A 21,232-nucleotide genomic window follows, 5' to 3' on the forward strand; every position below is an offset into this window, starting at 1 on the left:
TGAAAATTTCTGCATGTATCCTTTGTACAAAAGCATGACACAAACCCAGAACCCAGTTATACAACATTACCTTTTCAAACCTCATGTTTTAGAGTTTGTCCTGTCACCTAAAATTGCCCTCACAGCTTTGACTCAACATCTGTAGTGTGAGAAAACTCTAGTCAGGAATTGTAGCTTGACCATGGAAGGACAGTTCACCCAAAAATGTCATTTCCTCGCCCTTATGTAATTCCGGTTATTTTCTTTCTTCTGTGGAACACAAAAGGACATACATCTGCATTCTCTTCCTTTTGCCTTTAACAGCAGAAAGTCATGAGTTTTGGGAAAAACAATGAATGAGTAAATGATGATAGAATTTCCAATTTTGGATGAACTAACTGTGCATGGATAGAATAGAATAGAATAGAATAGAATAGAATTATATGAAACTAAGTAGAAGCATGTGCACAGTTTTGTGCAAAATCTAGTGAACATGTCATTTCATGTGTATGATTTTTGTTTAGGCTTCATATTGTATGACAGTTTATCTCGCACAAACCAATAATCCTACAGTTTGAGTTGAGTGCAGCAAACACATTAAATGACTAAAGACAGGTACAACCAGCACAACCTGGTCCAACCCCTCCACCCAGCCAAGTGTTTTTTTTTTTTGCTTTGCATGTGCCTAAAGAATAAAAGGCCTGGTTATGTTTCCGAAATTACCCATTTCAGAGCAGCTCTCACAGACAGGGGAACAGGTGAGATATCATAGTAAAGGTGTTTTACTGTTGTCATCAGTAGCATATTTTAACAAAGCTCTTTGAAAACATTTGACACTGAATCAATGACTTACAAACATTAGTAATGATGTTTCATAAGCACAACATAGCATTGTATTTGTTTGTTTGTTTGTTACTTGTCATAGCTTTTTCAAAAGTTTTAAAGGATGGCATTCTTCAAGAAGTTTATCAACAAAATTAGTAACGATGACAGCAGCAAGGTAAGTATAGAATATATATGACCAATGATTTGAATATATTGAAGTACACCTCAACATTACTACTTATATTAGTAATTAGTCCATGGTTTGACATTCAGTTCAGTGGGTGTTGTAATATGTTTCATCACAGGGTTTTAAAGGTGGTCAAGTGGAGACGGCATACTTTGGAACAGTAAAGCCTGATCCAAACTTTAATGGCCAGAATGATGCTGCAAAATTGAAGAAAGCTATTGAGACCAAAGGTAAATACTTTGCTGTAAATACAGGTGTTTTACTCATTTTGAATTGCGCATAGCAGTGTTGTGCTAGGTTGAAGGAAACATCCTAACCAGTGTAGAAATCAAAATTAATGCGACGTTAAAGATGTAAAATGCTCTCATGCTCCTGATACCAATGTTCGAAATACTGTAGGGATGCTGCTTTTTTGAATGTGTTTTGACAAAGTATGAAAAAGACTGTTCATTTCAACTAGATATAAGTTATGTGTTTATTCAAGTGTTGTCATGTTTAGTAGGACACACCCCTGCAATACCTGGAAAACTTTCCTAGAATGCATTCCTAGAACTACATTATGTCATAGCTGAAAAGCACAGGCTTAATGACACTAATTCATGAGCACTAGAACAAAACTGGCCACATGACAAAATAAATATCTGTGTACTAAGTAATTATTTAGTATTTTCATATATTTATATATATTTTCAAATGTATCATACATATATATTTTGTACATGTGTTCTTTCCATTGTGTAATATATTTTACTTGGTGTGTATCAACACCATCAGATACACAAAAAAAAAAAAAACGTGATTGCAAATTTGTTTTAAGAACATTCTAGTGACCGTGTCCGATTCATTTAAATGTTGCTTTAAAAAAAAGAGACAAGCAAAATGTTTTGTTCCATGTCTCATTAATCAGCGTTAAATTAAATACATATCCCCCAATACACAGTTATAGTTGTACTTCTTATGCACCTTGAATTATGTGCATGATGCAGCGGCTCATTTTAACCCACCAGAATTACGCTGTAGTTTGATCATAATAGCCTCTCACTTTCGTCTGTTTTCCTCTCATGAAGGTGTGGATGAAGCCACTATTGTGGAGGTGATAGCAAAGAGAAGCAATGCACAAAGACAACAGATCAAAGAAGCTTATCAGCAGAGTACAGGAAAAGTAAGCATTTTCACATCCAACAATGTTTGTCTTTGGCCTATTTAAATGTGTAAAGATGGTCTGGCATGTAAATATGAGATTGGAGGAATAGATAGAGGATGTTCAGAAGTTGTCTATTCATAATTCTCAGTTATTTGTAATTGAGATATGAATTTTGACTCAGATTTTCAAGATAGATGAACAGAAATAGTCACAAAATAGAGCTGCAAGCAGAAATTAGGAAGTCAAGAACATCAGTGACATCATGTACACTGCATTAAACATGGTCCAAGGAATTAAAAAATGATGATTGTAATAGTTTATGAACTACAGTATGACTGAACTATTTTTGTGCCAATTCTTTCAAAAGGTCATGAGCAGATGTAGCCTACATTTACAACATTTTACCAGCAGGTGGCACTCTTAAGTCAAAAGGTCACACATTTGGTTTTGTTCTAATGCATTAAAGAATAAATCAAAATATCTGGCAGCTGCTCAACTTTTGTGTTTGTGTGTGTGTACTAGTGTATTGTACTATGTTTTTATTGTGTGTGTGCGCGCGTTTTTGTGACAAATGAGGACATACATTTGTATAATGACAAGGGTATGACATAGGTATTACAAGGAGAAGATGACTTTTCAGGACATTACCCCATGTCCCCACTTTTCAAAACGCATATAAATCACACAGGTTTGTTTTGTGTTATGTAGTGTAATGTTGTGTGTGTGTGTTGTTGTTGTTGTTTTAAACCTTGACAGTTAATATTTAAATATTTAAAAATGTTAGACAGTTTACACAACCATCCAATGTTTTATTTAAAGATTTCAACACTAAAAATTAATTTATAATTAGGGTCTTGGGACAAAAGAGGCTGTCTTAAGTGAAATTCTAGGGACCAGATCAAACAAGGAGATCACAGCAATGAAAAATACTTTCAAAGAAGGTAACAACACAGATCCAAATATATACATGTACTTCATGAATGCAAATGTGTGTGTAGCTGCTAACCTCTTTTTGTTGTAAAGACTATGGACAGCTGCTGGACGAACAAATTAAAGGTGAAGTTAGTGGAGATCTTGAGAATACCCTGCTTGCCCTTTGCAAGGTACAAAAATGATGCTGTTTAGTATACGTATGTTACACCATAAGAAAACTGAATTATTTATGTGTACTGAATATATATATCGAATATATATATCCTATAACAGGCTACCAGGAGTGAAGACCATAATATTGATGATGGGCTTGCAAAGAGTGATGCAAAGGTACTGTGGCAGATTCTACCCCAACACCGTAACAACTGAACTAAACAACACACAACTCATGTTATTAATTATTGTGTTTAAATAAGCTGATTTGTCTGGGTCTATATCATTTTCCAGTAACCTGTTTTGAATTTGGATTGGTTGGTAGGCATCTGGAAGTATCCCATTCATTTTCTCCATGGACTGTATATGTATGGTTCTGTAGAAGCTATCCACCTTATTCTTCAATGCGGAAGTAAGCCTATGGGTGAGACTCCCGGTTCATTAGCCGCTATAGGGAAATAACGAGAATAATAAAAACAAGCAGTAAATGGTAAAACTGTTTGCACTACAAACCAGTGTGTTCATAATTAAGATAATACATTAAAATAATATGATATGACACACCAATTTTCAATATCAAGCAGCAAACAAGCTGTTTTGTACAGCTAAAAATAGCTGGACGCGGATGAGACTGGAAGCTAGACCCATACAATTTTACTCCCACTACGGGGAAGAAAAGGGTGGATTAGTCAGTGTTGTTTGAAAAAGTGCAACAATATGGTTACAAGTGTGATATTGCTTTTATACAACATTTATACATGAAAGTTAATATTGAGTAACTAACATTTTAGACAAAATATAGCCATTTATTTTATTTAAAAGTGCACTACTGCTATCTGTGATTGAAACGGAAAATTGCAAGTTAAAAGTAGCCTACTTACAGATTTGTTGCTTTACATCAGTTGTGCTTCAGCACTACTGTTCTGAAATGTTGTGGCATTTTTACAACGGTTTTAGTAGTTTTTATTTTTGTTATTGTTATTGCTAGCTTAACCTTTATTCCATGTGGAAGGTTAGATAAAAGCTGCGGGGTCTTCAGGCAGGGACTAAATTTAGCAGTGATAGTAGAAGCTGTGGCTTTATATTTGGTCCAGTGAGATGAAGGTGCATATTGAAAAAAAGGGGGCCAAGCACTAAACCCTGAGGCACCCCAGTATTTAGCTGATGAAGCTAAATAGCTGATGAAGTCCTGATAGATTTGCCTCTGAGCTAAGACTCAAGACAGCAAGGTCCAGTTAGTGTAATGCCCAGTCCAAAGAGGATGGACATGAGGATCTAGGTCTGGTTGCACTAGCTAGATGTAAAAAAGTTAGATGTAAGCCCTATGCTGGGCTTAGCTATGTCCAGCTTAACGTCCAGCTATGTTCAGCTTTCCGATAAATATTTACACCTATTACACCAACTAAAACTATGACCAGGCACAACTACGCCCAGCGTAGGCAATGCCCAACCACACCAACACATTGTACTGCAGTGATAGTTGAGAAATCATTCATGCAGCAATGGCTACAACTACTAAATATAGCTACAAGCACAAAAGAAGTAAAATGAAGAGCTAAGGAGCTTTTTTTAGTTACTCAGTAAAGACCAGGGTTCTCCAGTCCTGCTCCTGAAGAGCTACCTTCCTGCAGACTTAAATTCCAACCCTGCTTTAACACAACTGTCTGTAATTAAGTAGCCCTGAACACATTGATTAGCTGGTCCAGGTGTGTTGGATTAGGGTTTAAGCTGAACTCTGCAGTATGGTAGCTCTTCAGGAGCAGGGTTGGAGACCCCTGTTAAAGACGTGCTAAAGATACTGTTCGATTCTGCATGCCGTTTTGAATCGAACAAGACCAATCTTATGATTTTTGGCCAAACTGGTCAGAAGTTATAAGCAGAAATTTTATATATTTTGACCAGTAGGGGGTGCTGTGCCGAAACTACTTATGTGCCCTCAGGTCATGCTTGTTATAACACATACCAAGTTTGGTCAGAATCCGCTAAAACATTGCTGAGATATAGCCTCATGCCCTTTTTTGCACAAACTTAATCAAATTCATTAGCGCGTTTTATGAAAATGGTTTGGTATATCAAAAAGCTTTTGATAACGAGTTTGAAAAAGTAGTTATTTAGAAAAATTCACAATTTGCGAAAAATCTTGACACGTAGAAATTTAAATCTTGGTATGCATTCGCCATGAGAAGGAATTCAAAAGTTATTAGCAGAAATATGAGTGCAATTTTGGCCTATTGGTGGAGCTGGAGAGTTTGAGTTAAAGACTGTCTTCTATCTGTGTGCCAAGTTTCATAATTTTCCCACAAGCGGTTCTACTGTATTGGCTGCCATAGACTCCCAGAGCTGAAGAAGAAGAAGAAGAAAACCAACATATACTAGTGATGGGAAGTTCGGATCATTTTACCGACTCGGACCTTTGAGCCCCTTCAGGAGGCCATTCTGGTGAGTCGCCATCATTTGAGAAGCTCTAAACAACTAGTTTGATGCTAACATGAAATGAAAAATTAGCCCATTTACTTCACATCCATTATAGAATGAAATGGTCACTTTTCATGATCCAGTCGAATTCAAGTCAAGTTCTCCTCTACATTTACCCCTTTTCTGGTTTTACAGCAGGAAACGAGTGGAGATTATGAGAAGATTCTGCTGACTCTCTGTGGCACTCAGTAATCATCTCTTACATGTCTGAATTATGTGAAAAACATCTGCAGATTCATTACATGGTTATATTAACTACACGTGTTGGCACAACTCAATCCCCCTTAGTTGGCTTATAAAAACTGTTTAATTTAAATATGCACTCTGTGAATGTTATCGTCAGTATAATATTCCTAACTACAACTTGGCATACTGTCTTAGTGGTAATTCAAGTGTTACAATTACATGGCAACTATATATTAGTATTATTGTAATAAATTGCTTTGTAAATTGTGGCAATATTTTACATTTTGATGAACATATTTGTTTCTTTAGCATGTGACAGTATGTGAGAACTGTGAGCACTGGCTTGACCTTATCTGTGTGTCTGTTCTCATAATCAAAGAGACAAATTCCACAACTAATAAACTCTTTAAAACTGTAGTTTAAAGCATCTGCATCTAATGCAATTTCTAGTGAACAATATAATCTCATATGTAAATTTGGTCACACTTTAGTTTGGGGACCAATTGTCACTATTAACTAACTATTAACTAGGCCACTTGCCTCAATAAACTCCTAATTTGCTGCTTATTAATAGTTAGTAAGGTAGTTTAGGTAAAGTTAAGTTAATGATGAAGGATTAAGGGATCTAAAATATGGTCATGCAGAATAAGGCATTAATATGTGCTTATTAAGTACTAAAAACAGTCAAGATGCATGCTAATAAGCAATTAGTGAGAACTGGTTCCTAAACTAAATTGTTAGTAAGTTTCAATGCAAGTTTTGTTTTGACTACAACTGGGGGCAGGGATGGACTGGGAGTAAAAAACGGCCCAGGATTTTCCCCCAAATAGGCCCCACCACAACTACAAACAGCCGCTACTATCTTACAATATTACAGCAGTCAATGTATCGCATTTATGGCAAATAACATCACAAAACCCATGGTGATTGAAATAAATGTATTATTGTATTAGTATGAACTAAAATACAAAAAAAATTTATCTACATAAAAAGAGCAGAACGCAAAAATGTACATGACATTTAGCCTAATGATAAACATTAACCTAGAATCTAGAAACCTGAAACAACAGATCTATTCTACAATTTGAGTATTCATATGTCCCTCTCTCTCTCTCTCTCTCTCTGTGTGTGTGTGTGTGTGTGTGTGTGTCACGCTGCAGCCAAGCTGAGTGAGAGTGACCATGTGTGCACAAATTATTTGCAAACTTGCTCATTCTCATGTTACATGTTTATCGGAGCAATCACCTTAGGCTACTTCATTTACTCTATTTTCTAACTCAGTAGTTGTCAAACCCGTTGTAGAATCGCTGCTGTTTCGTTATTGAATGGAATATTCACGTCAGACAATGCGGAGTGATAAATAGCAGTGAACGTTAGGACTAGGGATGTCCTGGGATTTTACTATAGTGCTGTCCATAGGCTACATGCTCTATAGTGAGAGAGGCGGGCAAAGGTATCCTGATGTAACTGTCCACAGGCGACTCACCAGAACCTCAGGAGCTCAGGAGCAACTGCTGCCGTCTCTCCCTCATCAGGCTCAAGATTAGGGCTACTATTGCCAAACATCTCTGTTATTTATTTTATTTATTTTTTTATTTATTTTTTATTTTTTTATATTTTGTAGCGTCGGTCTCTAAGGACTTCACTTTTTTTCTTTTAGCTTCTCCCAGCCGCCTTTGTCTTTATGTATTTTGCTTGTCATCACGAGCCCACTCTCCTTCGGATCCGTTTCAGTTTATTACAAGCAAAAAAAGATTGCATTAGCGCCCCCTTTTTTGGCCGTCAACGTCACTTAATGTCGGACAACGGCCGTTCTGGACTTATTTTTTCACCTTTATTTATATAGCGCTTTTAACAATACAGATTGTGTCAAAGCAACTGTACAGCATTAATTAGGAAAATAGTGTGTCATTAATGCAAAAAATGGTAAACACTAAATTTTCAGTTAAAGGCAGTTCATCATTGAATTCAGTGATGTCATCATCCAGCTCAGTTCAGATTAAATAGTATCTGTGCAATCAAGTCGACGATATCGCTGGAAATGAAGTGTCCCCTACTAAGCAAGCCAGAAGCGACAGCGGCAAGGTACCAAAACTCCATCGGTGACAGAATGGAGAAAAAACCTTGGGAGAAACCGGGCTCAGTTGGGGGGCCAGTTCTCCTCTGGCCAGACGAAACCAACAGTTCAAATCCAGGCAAGTCACATTGAGCAGAGGACTCAACTGGTTCCTGTGGTCTTGTCCAGGTGGCCGTCTAGGAGACAAGGTCTTTACTGGGGATCTGTCTCTGGGGCTCATCTAGTTGTCCTGGTCTCCGCTGACATTCATGGCTGGTGAGGTCATCTCTAGGTGCTGATCCACCATCTGGGCTGAATTGATGGCGGTCAGATAAGTACGATTTGAACCATGCTAATGCACTTCCATTAATACCAACAAAGTTTTCTAGTCTTTTCAAAAGAATGTTGTGGTCAATAGTGTCAAATGCAGCGCTAATAGAGAGATACAACCACGATCAGATGATAAGAGCAGGTCATCATATAAGAGCACTTCTCCAGAAAGTCCAGATGGCCAGTCCGCCCCTGACTGGGGGTGAGGGCAGCAAATACATTAAATGACAGATTATCACAAGTCCTACAGACAGGTACAAGCATAACAACCGGGTCCAGCCCAACGTTTTTTTCAGTGGGTGTGTATAAGGAATAAAAAGACAGGTACTGTTCCCGAAATTACCTACTTCAGATCAGCTCTTACAGAGATTTCACAGAGGAACAGGTGAGTTATATTTGTAAATGCATTTCACTGCATGTCCTTGTCTGTAGCTTGCCCTATTTAATATTGGGAACAATTCATGATGCTATACTCATAATGAAGTGATTGATGGTATTGGAACTGATATGACAATTTGCAGTAGATTAATCTGCACAATGTTTGCAATAACTTCTTCATTTGCGTTGTTCTTTATAGTGTCTTCAAAGCTCACAAGATGGCTTTTTTCCAGAATTTTTTCCAGCAAGTTAATAATGACCAGGTCAGTAAATACATTGCCTTCATAATGGCCATTCAAAAAGATGAACTTTAGGTGGGTCTCCTGTAGGGAGTGACTATCTCAACCACACCTTAGCATTAGCAAAAGAAACTTAGCATTACTTATACTGTATGTACTTTAGGGGTTGCACGACTACTGATTTCTGCTAGTCAATTTCTTATTTAAAAATACTCGAGTTACTCGACTACTCGTGGTTCATGCTACTGTAAATGAAAAGACATGAAATAATTCTTATCAATAAACGCTTATTATTTCATAGCCTAATTCAACAATTATACTGAACAAAATTATAAACGCAATACTTTTGTTTTTGCCCCCATTTTTCATGAGCTGAACTCAAAGATCTAAGACTTTTTCTATGTACACAAAAGGCCTATTTCTCTCAAATATTGTTCACAAATCTGTCTAAATCTGTGTTAGTGAGCACTTCTCCTTTGCCGTCGTATCTGCATTCGGATAAAACCAGGTGGAACGTCGTAGTTACTTGATAAGACCGTTATGACTACCTTTTTTTCATAGTTATCTAAAATAATAATTACTAATTTCTAAAAATATATTTATCATGCAAGCAGAGAGATGTCATGACAAACGTTTAGTGATCATTTGAACACGACTGAATTAATTCAATGCGCACATTTTCATTACGCAGAACTCTTTAAGCGAGTCTTTTTTTGAACTTCACTACACATGCCTTCATGTTCCTGGTGTTGAAACTCAAGTAGAAGTTAAAAACAATTTTGCAAATTATTTTTTTGTGTTGTTGCATGTTTAAAGGACACACCCCAACAGTTACGTCATAGCAGGAATATATACGTCATACATCATAGCCCAATATATAGCTCTGTTGGGACTTGTATTATAATGCTTCTATTATGTTTGTCCTAATTTCTCAGTGACTATGCACAAGGATTCAAGTGCACTCATGTGCAGTTGCCCATTAATACCAAGATCCAGCAGTATTACTCTGTAAACAGCTGCTCATGTGAAAACCGATGTGATTTGGACCTGTTTTCCTGTCATTAAGGTGTGGATGAAGCCACTATTGTGGAGGTGATTGCAAAGAGGAGCAATGCACAAAGACAACAGATTAAAGTGGCTTATCAGCAGAGTACAGGAAAAGTAAGCATTTTCTCATCTTTTTAAAGTATTCTGTATTAATTTGAATCCAGTTACTTATTCATGTGTTACTTACTGAAGCTTTCTATTCCATCTTAAATAACATTTAAGGTGATATTTCATAATCGTTAAATATAACATAATTAAAAAAATTTCAAGTGCACTAAAAATAATGAAAGATTAAAATCTGAACATTTTTCACTTTAACAGTCCTTTTCTATGGACCCTTGAACTTAACAATATGGAACAATACAGATGAATGAGCCAAGTCATATTGTGCCATCTACACATTTCGGGTCAGGCTTTCTTGGTCATTTAAATGGTTGTGTGTAAAATTGATACACAGGTTGATAAACAGTCCAAGGTTTTGATGCTATTTGAAGTTTTTACTGTACCAAACTTTTTTGTTTGTTTGTTTGTTTGTTTGTTTGTTTTATCAATCCTTGAACTTGACATATGAAGCAACATAGACGACTGAGCCAAGTCATGTACAATATCTGTAGGTCCAAGTTTAAGAAACACACATGAGATGGTTTTTTTTCTTTTAAACAGCATGGCCTGTTTATAATATTATTTTGTGTTATTTTGCACTAATAGCCATTGTTTTATTATTAATCCTCATCCTCTGGCAGATGCACTGAAAAAGGCTCTGAAGTCAGATTTAGAGGAAGTGGTCCTGGCCTTGCTGATGACTCCTACTGAGTATGATGCTTTTGAGATGAAAAGAGCCATGAAGGTACAACTTCTGACTGTTCTTATTGCAATATGTTGCTTAAATCTACTTGATAATACTAGAATGTCATTGATAATCAGAAACTTGGGACAAATGAGGCCGTCCTAAATGAAATTTTGAGGACCAGATCAAACAAGGAGATTACAGCATTGAAGAATACTTACAAAGAAGGTAACTAGAAAGATTTACATACACACTGTACATGTTCATTCTAAAAGCAGAGGTAGCTGCTAATCTTTTTCTGTTGTACAGTCAACAGAGAGCTGCTGGAGGAAAATATTAAAAGTGACGTTAAAGGAGATCTCGAGACTACCCTGCTCGCCCTTTGCAAGGTACAAAAATGACACTGTTTATGTTACACCATAAGAATCAGTTATGTGAACATAGTTCAGTGACAATTTTGTTACAGAGCAAAAAAATTGTGTGCTATGTGCATTGCATAGATAATGACATATTACTGTGTCTAATAACTTTAGGCTACCAGGAGCAAAGACCATCACATTGATGATGGTGTCGCTACGAGTGATGCAAAGGTAAAGATTATTTACTTACACTATGGCCAATGAAATATGTAATCTGGTCAATATTGCAAAATAAATCTCGACCCTGACATTCTAAGGCTTACCAACTTGTTATTCTTATGATCAGCGTTTCCGTCGTCATGTTTTAACTCAGGCTTTCAGTCATCTATCGACAATTTTACTCTCGCCATATGTTAATAATACTGAAGTTGACAAATAGTTCATACACAATGAAGACATCAATAAAAAAAATGTAAAACCAAGTATCATAAAAGAAAGAATCAAAAACAATTAAGAAAAAAAAAATACAAATAAGTATGCGGCAAGCAACTAATTTTTAAAAAGCACATTGATTATGATCTAACCAATGCAGTTTAATATAATAATGTCATGAATGGACATTAGGCCTATTATCCAGTGTCCCCAGTGTTTCTTGTTTGCTGTACAAGCACACAGTGCACCTGTAGAAACTGATAGGACTGTAATTGGAGAAGATGTGCCACAGGCAACAGATGCAGCAGAGCCATCACAGTGGAGTAGCGCTCACACAGTCAAACTAGGTCCTTTAGGAACTTTTTTTTTTTTTTTACAATCATTTGACAGTCCAGTCTGTTGTAGACAATGTCAGGCCACCTTTTAATGAGACCTTTTCAGTGAAGAGCTTCATCAGACCAATATCTCTGCATGAAGCAGAGAGCATAACCATCTGAAGATGTCTCCTACAGCACTTTTTCCATATGCATTTTTACTTGGGATTGGACTACAATATGTCCAGACAAAAATCTACACAAACCGCTGGGCGGTTAAAATAACTGGAGGCCCTGATGCTGCTGATCTTATTGCAGGAAAGTACGGATTTGCGAACATGGGCCAGGTAAGTACTTTGCAGAAATGTATTGCCAGTTAAGTATGTTTCGTTTGGTAACATCTGATAAAAGCTGAACAGTCTCACTTTTTACAATATAAACCGGGTATTATCTAATTTTTTAAACTTTGAATTTATTATTTAAAATGTGTGTTTTCCTTATTGAAATACTTATTATGTATCTCAAAGACTTTTTCAGAATAGATAGTATTCTTTTGTGTTCTCCTGTTTTCTGTATGATCCCAAAATTGTAATTGGCAACTTTTCATTATGATACAGTGATGGTCACAGTTGGTAATGCCATGGTACTTTGGAAAATAAATTTTATTCAAGTCTTTGAAAGTGGAAGATGATGTTTCACCAGGTCCAATTACTGCTAGGATAAAACTTCATAGACCAACTCATTCTTATGAACACATTCTGTGTAAACACAAACTCTAGATTTTGTTTTCTTTCAAATTAGCCTTTCATTCTTATCGAGCCCATGTCTCTGGGTCACTGGCTCTTGTATAATAAATGTGTTTAACCATGCAAGACGAGCTCCTAACCTCCATGGCATCTTATACCCTACTTCAGTTAGTTAACCAACAGGCACACTTTCTTTTGCCTCCTAGAAGAGAAAATAAGTAAGGAAATTACAGTGCAAATACATTGTAGATGTGATTTTAATTTTATTTAATATTTGAGGTTTACAATAAATAAAAAATGAACAAAGGTGTGCACATATAAGAATGCAATCGAAGTAATCTAAATTATACAACTACTGTAAATTTGACCCACAGTGTAAAACTGTGTAAAATGTAAAACTGTCAATACATACATACACACTACTGTTCAAAAGTTTGGAGTCAGTAAGACTTTTATTTATTTATTTATTTTTACATTATTCTTATTTTTTTCTAATTAGTACTTTTATTCAACAAGGGCACATTAACTTGATCAACAGTGATAGCATGGGCGACATTAGGGGGGGCGGCAGTTATTCTTGACTGTGTTGGATTGACTGCTTTGATGCGTTGCAATACGGTAGGACATTGTTTTGATGCTTAGGCCTACATTTATTTATTTATTTCATTTATTTTTTTTTTTCAGATGTGCAAAGGTAGTGGAGGAATCAGATTCCTCTTCAGAGATAGTTGATTTTTACGATATGCCGTTTTGGAGTAGTTTAGCACTAACAGTGTTGTTTAAAATCTACAGTTTTACAATATTATGGCCAACTGAGCAAAGATGGTTTTGCCAAAGATCTTGAGGGTGAACTGCATGGAAGTTTCATTCTCACACATGAAAACTTAGGTTAGGTACAAATATCCAAGATTAACTAAATTTATATCTAAAAAATATGGAATGTTGTTCAAATTCACTTTTTAGTTATTATTTATAATTAATAATAACAAGAATAATTATTTGTTTGTTTGTTTGTTTTTGCATTAATAATGTTCTTACTGTCTTTTTCATGTTTTAGTGAAGGCTGCTTGGAACAAACCTGCCTACTTTGCAGAAAGGCTCCACCTGGCTATGAAGGTAAAGTTGCAGAGAAATTCATAAAATGTATTCAATTTGATCGAATTTGTCAGTGAATGTCTGTGTTTCTTATATCTGGCCCAATGATCAAAGAGGCTAGAACTCTTTTGTATTTCTGGAGATTTTCAAATAACGCTTTTTCTGACCTAAAGGACATCAGGGTGTCAATATCTTGATGAAAATGACTATCAAATCTATATATCACTATATTAAGCAAATTTGCATTTTCACAAATAACACCAGAATTGGTCTGATTTTGCATTTTTTTTTACTAATAATACCATTATAACTGCATATAAAAGTTTTAGGAGTTTAAAGTTGTCTTTGGTACAAGTGTTAGCATTTTAACAAATGGACTAACAAAAATAGTTGCCAACAGAATCAGTCACATCATAGACCACAGGAACCAGTTGAGTCCTCTGCTCAATGTGACTTTGCTGCAGCCTGGATTTGAACTGCTGGTTTCGTCTGGCCAGAGGAGAACTGACCCCCTGACTGAGCCTGGTTTCTCCCAAGGTTTTTTCTCCATTCGGCCTACATTTATTTATTTATTTCATTTATTTTTTTTTTTCAGAGAAATGCTTTTCTTTTGAACTTTCTATTTATCAGAGGAACCTGAAAAAATGTATCATGGTTTCTACAAAAAAATATTAAGCAGCACAACTGTTTTCAACATTTAATATATGAAGAAAATGCACCAAAATTAGCATATTAGAATAATTTCTGAATGATTAAGTGACACTTGAGACTGTAGTAATAGCTGCTGAAAGTTCAGCTTTGCCATTGACAGAAATGCATTTAAAAATATATTAATATAATAACATAATTTATATAATTGCACATACATACACTGCCTTGCGAAAGTATTCATACCCCTTCATTTTTTTCCTGTTTTGTTATGTTTCTGCTTTATGTTAACCTGCTTTAAATTACTTTTCTTTCCCCATCAATTTACGCTCCATACACCATAATGGCAAAGCAAAAAAAAAAAAAAAAGGTTTTTAAAAATTTTTGGAAATTTGTTAAAAATAAAAACCCTTATCTGGAACAGTTGAAATTGCAGGAGCATTAATTTTGCTTGTAGATGTTACTACACTTCGAGTGAAGATAACCTGTGGCTACTTCAATTGAATGGGTATGATTTGGAAAGACATCTTAATAAAATGTCTAACAGCTAAAAATGCATATCGATGTGAAAATCAAGACCTGAGGTAAAAAAAAATTGCCTGTAGAGCTTAGAAACAGGATTGCATCAAGCCACACATCTGGGGAAGAGTTAATCGAAGCTTCATTGAAGGTTCACAGAAGCATGTAGTCTCCGTTAGCCTTAATGGAAGAAGTTTGAAATAACCAGGACTCTTCCTAGAGCTGGCTTCCTGGCCAAACTGAGCAACTGATGGAGAAGGGCTTTGGTAAGTGTGGTGACCAAGAACCTGATGGTCACTCTGGTTGAGCTTCATGATCATATGTGGAATTAGGAGAAATCTAAAGAAGGACAAACACCACTGCAACACTCCACAGATCTGGGCTTGATGGCGGTGTGGCAAGAATCTATCCTCTCCTCAGTGAAGACACATGAAAACACACTTGGAATTTACAAAAAGGCACCTAAAGGACCCTCAGACTGTGAGAAACAAAATTCTCTGGTCTGATGAATCTCAATTCCAAGCAAGCATCATGTTTGAAGCAAACCAGGCACTGCTCATTACCTGCAGAGTACTATCCCAAAAGTAAAGTGTGCTGGTAGCAGCCTCATGCTGTGAGGCTGTTTTTCAGCGGCAGGGACTGAGGGACACATCAGAGTAGAAGAAAAGGACAATGACTGTCCTTCCAACAGGACAATGACACTAAGCACACAGCAAGAGTGGCTTATAGACAACTCTGTGAATGTCCTTGAGTGGCCCAGCCACAGCCTGAGCTTGAACCCAATCAAATATTTCTGGAGAAACCTGAAAATGTGCATCTGCCCCCAACCTGACAGAGCTTGAGAGCTGAAGAGGTGAGGAGAAGAATAGCAGATAATTGCCAAATGCTGATGAGCAAAGCTTGCCGCATCATACCCAAAAATATTTGAGGCTGTAAAGGTGCTTCAGCCAAGGATATGAATATTTATGCAATGTACTTATTTCAGTTTTTTTTTCTTTTTATTTTGTGACAATTCTATTTTTGCTTTGTCATTATGATGTATGGAATCTAGATTGATGTGGGAAAAAAGTTATTAAAAGCAGTTTAACATAAGGCAGCAACATAACAAAACATGAAAAAATGAAGGGGTATGAATACTTTCGCAATATTCTGTATATTATTATTATTATTATTATATTTTAAATAAAATGCATTTTGAAATTAGTTATTTTTAAATTGTAATAATATTTCACAAGATTATTGTTTTTACTGTACAGTATTTTGATCAAATAAATGCCTTGATAATAATACGAGACTTCTCTTAAAAACATAATATATATTTATAAATATATAGATTTCTAAAAAATGCTGTCAGTAGAGCTTGGAATATTCATGTAGCATTACTTTTAGGCCAGTTTGAACTCCGGTTTGATTAGACAGTTTATTTTGCTTTGTCTAGTTGCACACATGTTGTCTTTGCTAACATGTAAGATGCTGACTTCCTCTACTCAGTCAAATGAAATGTGTAACTGCCGTCCACAGCGGGGCTGTTTAGTTCCGGTTAAATCTGGTATGGCTTCAGCCAACATCATAATGTCAAGGCACAGGGTGTCAAAGTGTAATCAGCAGCCAAAGTTTAAGCTCAGCTGAATCGTGCAGTGGTAGCTCAGGTTGCCTCTGATGGTAAGTCTATCAGCGGTGTAGGATAACCCTTTTGTTGTTTCAAAGGCATACGTCAGGGATGAATACATAATTTATATCTCAGTGTCAGTCACACTTCAGCAGCGGCTGTATATATAAAACAATCTTCTTCCCCTTGTGCCGCTGCAGATTGGTGGGCTAGTGGACCATTACCAGTTCCAGCACAGTGGAATCATCAAACGGTCCACAATTAAAAGCAGAGGAAAGCACAATCTCATCACCACAGAGACCAAGGTACAAGGATCATATACCTTCAGTCACCAAGACACCACTGAATAGTTAATAAGTTAGACTACACCACCCTATAAACACCACACACACTTACCAAAACAGATTAAGACGGTACACCAAACCACACAGATGCTTCCTTAAACTTGCCAAAAACTAAACGAGACATTGATAATTGCTCTTAATGAATATTTCATTTAATTCACTGTGGTTTGTGAAGCATGTTATGTTGCCCAGCACATCACAAATATGTTCTAATGCTAAAGGTGAAGTGGATCCAGCAACAGATGGTTCAGAAGAGAGTAAAAAGAACCGACACAACGGACCAAACCCACACCGCCAGCTTCAATGACCCTAAATGGGACAGCATGTGGTATATTGTTAGTATGCAACATTACAATCAGACATTTTATATTCAGTTAAAAGACATTATTAAATTGAACAAATTATTTCCACAAAATGTGTTATATCATATTGAAATATCCCTTACAAACTTTTAAAAAGAATACCTTTTATTACCTTTACTAAAATGTACAAAATGTGTTATATTTGCCTTCTCTTTCATAGCACTGTGATCACAACTGCTTGACCGACATGAACATTCAGGCCGCCTGGCGCAGGGGCTACACTGGGAAAGGGGTTGTTGTTTCCATTCTGGATGATGGTATAGAAAGACAGCATCCAGATCTAAAACAGAACTATGTAAGTTCATGAAAAAAAGGAGAGATAATAATGGAAATAAATTGAGTTGTGTAAATTATTTATGTTTTTGTTTGTTTGTTTTTAACTAAAGAGAAGGGTGGCTTATATAATCTGATATACTGTATGTTTATAATATTATTTATTATTATAATATTATATTATTATATAAATTATTATATGCACTAAAAAATAAAAACATTATCCATTGACAAACCTGGTTGTTTATTTTCTAGTAATCAGCTGAGTTGAAATTGTTACTTGTCAATGACCTCAAATACTGTGTGAATAATCAGCAAGACCCCTATATTGGTCTGTCAAATTTTTATTTTATAGATTTAAAATTGTGAGTGGGATATGAAAAATATGAAGGACTATTAATATGTTGTCTATATGCTAACAGATGCTATTAAAGGGATAGTTCACCCAAAAATGAAAATGATGTCATCATTTACTCAACCTCACCTTGTTCCAAACCTGTACGATTGTTTTGAACACAAAAGAAAATATTCTGAAGAATGTTGGTAACCAAACAGTTATTGGTAGCCATTGACTTCCAAAATGGGGGGGCGGGGGGGGATACTATGGAAGTAAATGGATACTGTCAATGGAACTGTTTGGTTCTTCAAAAAGAACCAACAGGGGCGGGGGGGGATACTATGGAAGTCAATGGATACTGTCAATGGAACTGTTTGGTTCTTCAAAAAGAACCAACATTATTCAAAATATCTTCTTTTGTGTTCATCAGAAGCAAGAAACTCTTACAGGTTTGGAGCAAGTGGAGAGTGGAAATGATGACAGAATGTTCGTTTTGGGGCAAACTGTCCCTTTGATGTGTCATTTTATCTTTCTAAGGATGCACGAGCCAGCTATGATGTTAACAGCAATGATCCCGATCCAACACCACGTTATGATGCAACCAATGAAAATAAGTCAGTCCATTTCCCTCTCACTCACTCTCCACATATTTTGATTTTAAAATGCATTTTAAAATTACAGTAAGAGCGCCAGACAAATATGAGGTTTTCTTTTCTTTGTGATTTCACAAAAGACATGGGACAAGATGTGCTGGTGTGGTTGCTGCCTCTGCAAATAATTCCCTCTGCATTGTCGGAATTGCCTACAATGCAAAAATTGGTGGTGAGTTATCAGAAGTGTTTGTTTATGTATGCATACATGATATGCCTCTATGGCTATGTTTGGTAAACTGCCTGTTGTTATGCTTCATGCAACAATAAACTGTTACTATAAGTAGTATGTAATATTATTGATATCTATGAAGCTGTGTTTCCCAATTTCTCTTCCCTGCACATGTAGGTGTGCGCATGCTTGACGGCGATATGACTGATATGGTGGAAGCCCAATCCCTCAGTCTGAAACAGCGGTATATTGACATCTACAGCTCCAGCTGGGGTCCAGATGATGATGGCAGAACAGTAGATGGCCCCGGCCCTCTTGCAAGGCTCGCTCTGGAAAATGGCATCCGCAAAGTGAGTGTGTGTTTGTGTGTCTATGTACATTATAAGGCAGTTTTGAGTCAAGACCAGACTTTACAAGACCCAAAAACCAACACTAGACTCCCTTTGACCATTTTTGGAAAGTAATAAAGTATTATTACTTTGCTATTGCGCTTAAACCTACATGTAACTTTGGGCCATTTGAGTTTTACTTCTGATAAAGCTTTAAATTATTTGCAGAGGGACATTGTTTTGGTAATTGCATAAGTTATGCTTCAGCTCTGCTGTTCTATGTGGATGAATCTGATGAGTACTGGAGTACAGTTAAAATTTCTTCCCTCATTTCAGTTAAGTCATTGCCATCACAATTTAATCAAATTAAGACAAGGGATGGTGCAATGTACTTAAATATGTGTTTAATTACATATTTACATTTAATGAATACATTAAAAAATGAAACAACCATGTAATTTAATTAATGCACATTTTTATATTGGTTTAATAGAAAATTATTGTTTTTCTGTTTTCTTTTTATGACGAGAGTAAACATTATGTATAGTAATTTATAGTAAGTATAAACTAAATTAAACATTGACTAACAAAATGTTTAGTTTTATTGTGAAAATTCTAATTTCATGTTGTAGCTTACATAGTGTCGCTTTTGTTTATGGTGAAATTAAGTTGTAAAAGTAAAAAAATTTACCTACATTAAGTAACATATTGGCTCATGTCTAAAGAAAATATATTAAGTATGGCATATGGTCTTTATAATTAATACTATTTATAGTTTATATAAATGTTTTTGTTTTTGGCAACAATATCTTTTGCTATTATATAAGAAAAATACAGGTTTGAAGCAAACCATAACTATAATTTGAGAAAAACTAATAAATTTGAATGTATAAGGGCTGCCACCTGACATACAAAATCTCCTGTTAATCTTTATATCATGTCCTTGCAGTTTTTAATTTTTTAATTTTTTTAAAAATAGCAATTCCTTTAGATGTTACAAGTAAAATTACTGTTAAAAATTGTAACTAAACAGTAATCATCCATGTATTATTTGCTTCTCAGGGCAGAAAGGGCCGCGGCTCCATCTTTGTGTGGGCATCAGGAAATGGTGGGCAGAGTCAAGACCACTGTTCATGTGACGGTTACACCAACAGCATTTACACCATCTCAGTAGGCAGCACCACTCAGAGCGGCCGAAAGCCGTGGTACCTGGAGGAGTGCTCCTCTACTCTGGCCACAACTTACAGCAGTGGAGACAGCCACAGCTTAGGCGTTGTGAGTCACTCAGTGTGTATTTGTTTGATTCTTTGTCAGAAATTGTTGGTTTTTCCTCACTGGCTCCATACATTCGTGTGTTTTCAGGTGACAATAGATTTGAGGCAGCGTTGCACTGATGAGCACTCTGGCACTTCAGCATCGGCCCCCATGGCTGCAGGAATCATCGCCCTCACACTGGAGGCAAAGTAAGCGGTTGTGGTTTATTTGTGCTCTTTCTGTTAGATGTGGTCATCTATCTGTTAGATCTGGCAAGTGCTTTGTGGTCAAATCACATCTGGTGATCTGGTGAGCCTGAAGTTCTGCCAACTGGCAAGAGTGAAAGCTTTATCTTGGATCACCTCATTACAAAACTTTGACTCTTTCCATTGGTTCAGATTCAGTCAGAGGGACTCATGGGATCTAAGTTTTACATACAGGTCTTATTAAGCCAATCATGCTGTAGGATAAAATATTTACTGCCATCCCTGTTGAGCATTTGATGAATAAACTAATCTCTTTGTTTTTTCATGCTCAGTCCAGCTCTGACCTGGAGAGACGTTCAGCACATTGTGGTGAAAACTTCACGCCCTGGTCACCTGAGTGCTTCAGACTGGCAGAGCAATGGAGCTGGTTATGATGGTAAAATTAGCCTGGAAATGTCACTTATGATATATTATTCAGCATGTATTTAATTTAGATTAAAAACGAATCATAGTTAAAAAAATAAAATAAAAATAAAAAAAGCATGAAAGCACAATGTCCTTCGAGAAAAAAATCTTAGAATACAATTCAATATCACATCATCATCAAGATTACACACCTGATCTAATTTATAAATCTTGACTACTGTACTACTTCTAAAACATATTAACCATCATTCTTCTAATACATTTATAGTGAAATCAATAGGGAATATACTGTATATATATATATATATATACACTCACATACATATACGTATATATTTTAGAAAAATATGTAATGTTTATATATTAAATATATTTATCTGTAATATAAATAATATAAATATATACATGTAAATATTTTCAAAATATATACTGTATGTG

The 21,232-nt window shown here is 35.9% G+C and overlaps 2 protein-coding genes across 2 annotated transcripts in view; both read left to right on the forward strand.

Annotated features, from left to right (window-relative positions):
• The first annotated feature begins 711 nt into the window (after positions 1-711).
• Positions 712-11,446, forward strand: LOC107728198 (annexin A1-like). Its single transcript, XM_016538295.1, has 9 exons — positions 712-737; positions 905-979; positions 1,110-1,221; positions 9,952-10,046; positions 10,666-10,779; positions 10,857-10,947; positions 11,029-11,108; positions 11,253-11,309; positions 11,396-11,446. The coding sequence occupies exons 2-9, from the start codon at positions 926-928 to the stop codon at positions 11,444-11,446; spliced, it is 654 nt and encodes a 217-aa protein (XP_016393781.1). The 5' UTR covers positions 712-737; positions 905-925.
• Positions 11,447-12,009: 563 nt separating this feature from the next.
• Positions 12,010-21,232, forward strand: part of pcsk5a (proprotein convertase subtilisin/kexin type 5a) — a 43,762-nt gene continuing 34,539 nt past the window's right edge. The window contains exons 1-10 of the mRNA XM_016538310.1: positions 12,010-12,171; positions 16,642-16,746; positions 17,007-17,120; positions 17,308-17,442; positions 18,295-18,371; positions 18,491-18,579; positions 18,757-18,929; positions 19,971-20,183; positions 20,271-20,371; positions 20,701-20,804. Of these exons, the coding sequence (XP_016393796.1) occupies positions 12,010-12,171; positions 16,642-16,746; positions 17,007-17,120; positions 17,308-17,442; positions 18,295-18,371; positions 18,491-18,579; positions 18,757-18,929; positions 19,971-20,183; positions 20,271-20,371; positions 20,701-20,804 (1,273 nt within the window). The remainder of the gene's footprint in view (positions 12,172-16,641; positions 16,747-17,006; positions 17,121-17,307; positions 17,443-18,294; positions 18,372-18,490; positions 18,580-18,756; positions 18,930-19,970; positions 20,184-20,270; positions 20,372-20,700; positions 20,805-21,232) is intronic.

The sequence above is a fragment of the Sinocyclocheilus rhinocerous genome, unplaced genomic scaffold (genome assembly GCF_001515625.1).
Source record: "Sinocyclocheilus rhinocerous isolate Xijiao unplaced genomic scaffold, SAMN03320098_v1.1 scaffold847, whole genome shotgun sequence".
In the NCBI taxonomy this organism is placed as follows: Eukaryota; Metazoa; Chordata; class Actinopteri; order Cypriniformes; family Cyprinidae; genus Sinocyclocheilus; species Sinocyclocheilus rhinocerous.

What these genes read in the sequence shown, in the direction of transcription:
- LOC107728198 (XM_016538295.1), top strand. Translation starts at nt 926, where the DNA reads ATGGCATTCTTCAAGAAGTTTATCAACAAAATTAGTAACGATGACAGC. An exon ending in GAAAGCTATTGAGACCAAAG is followed by an intron (nt 1,222 to 9,951) that starts GTAAATACTTTG and finishes CCTGTCATTAAG; the next exon opens with GTGTGGATGAAGCCACTATT. An exon ending in ATCAGCAGAGTACAGGAAAA is followed by an intron (nt 10,047 to 10,665) that starts GTAAGCATTTTC and finishes ATTAATCCTCAT; the next exon opens with CCTCTGGCAGATGCACTGAA.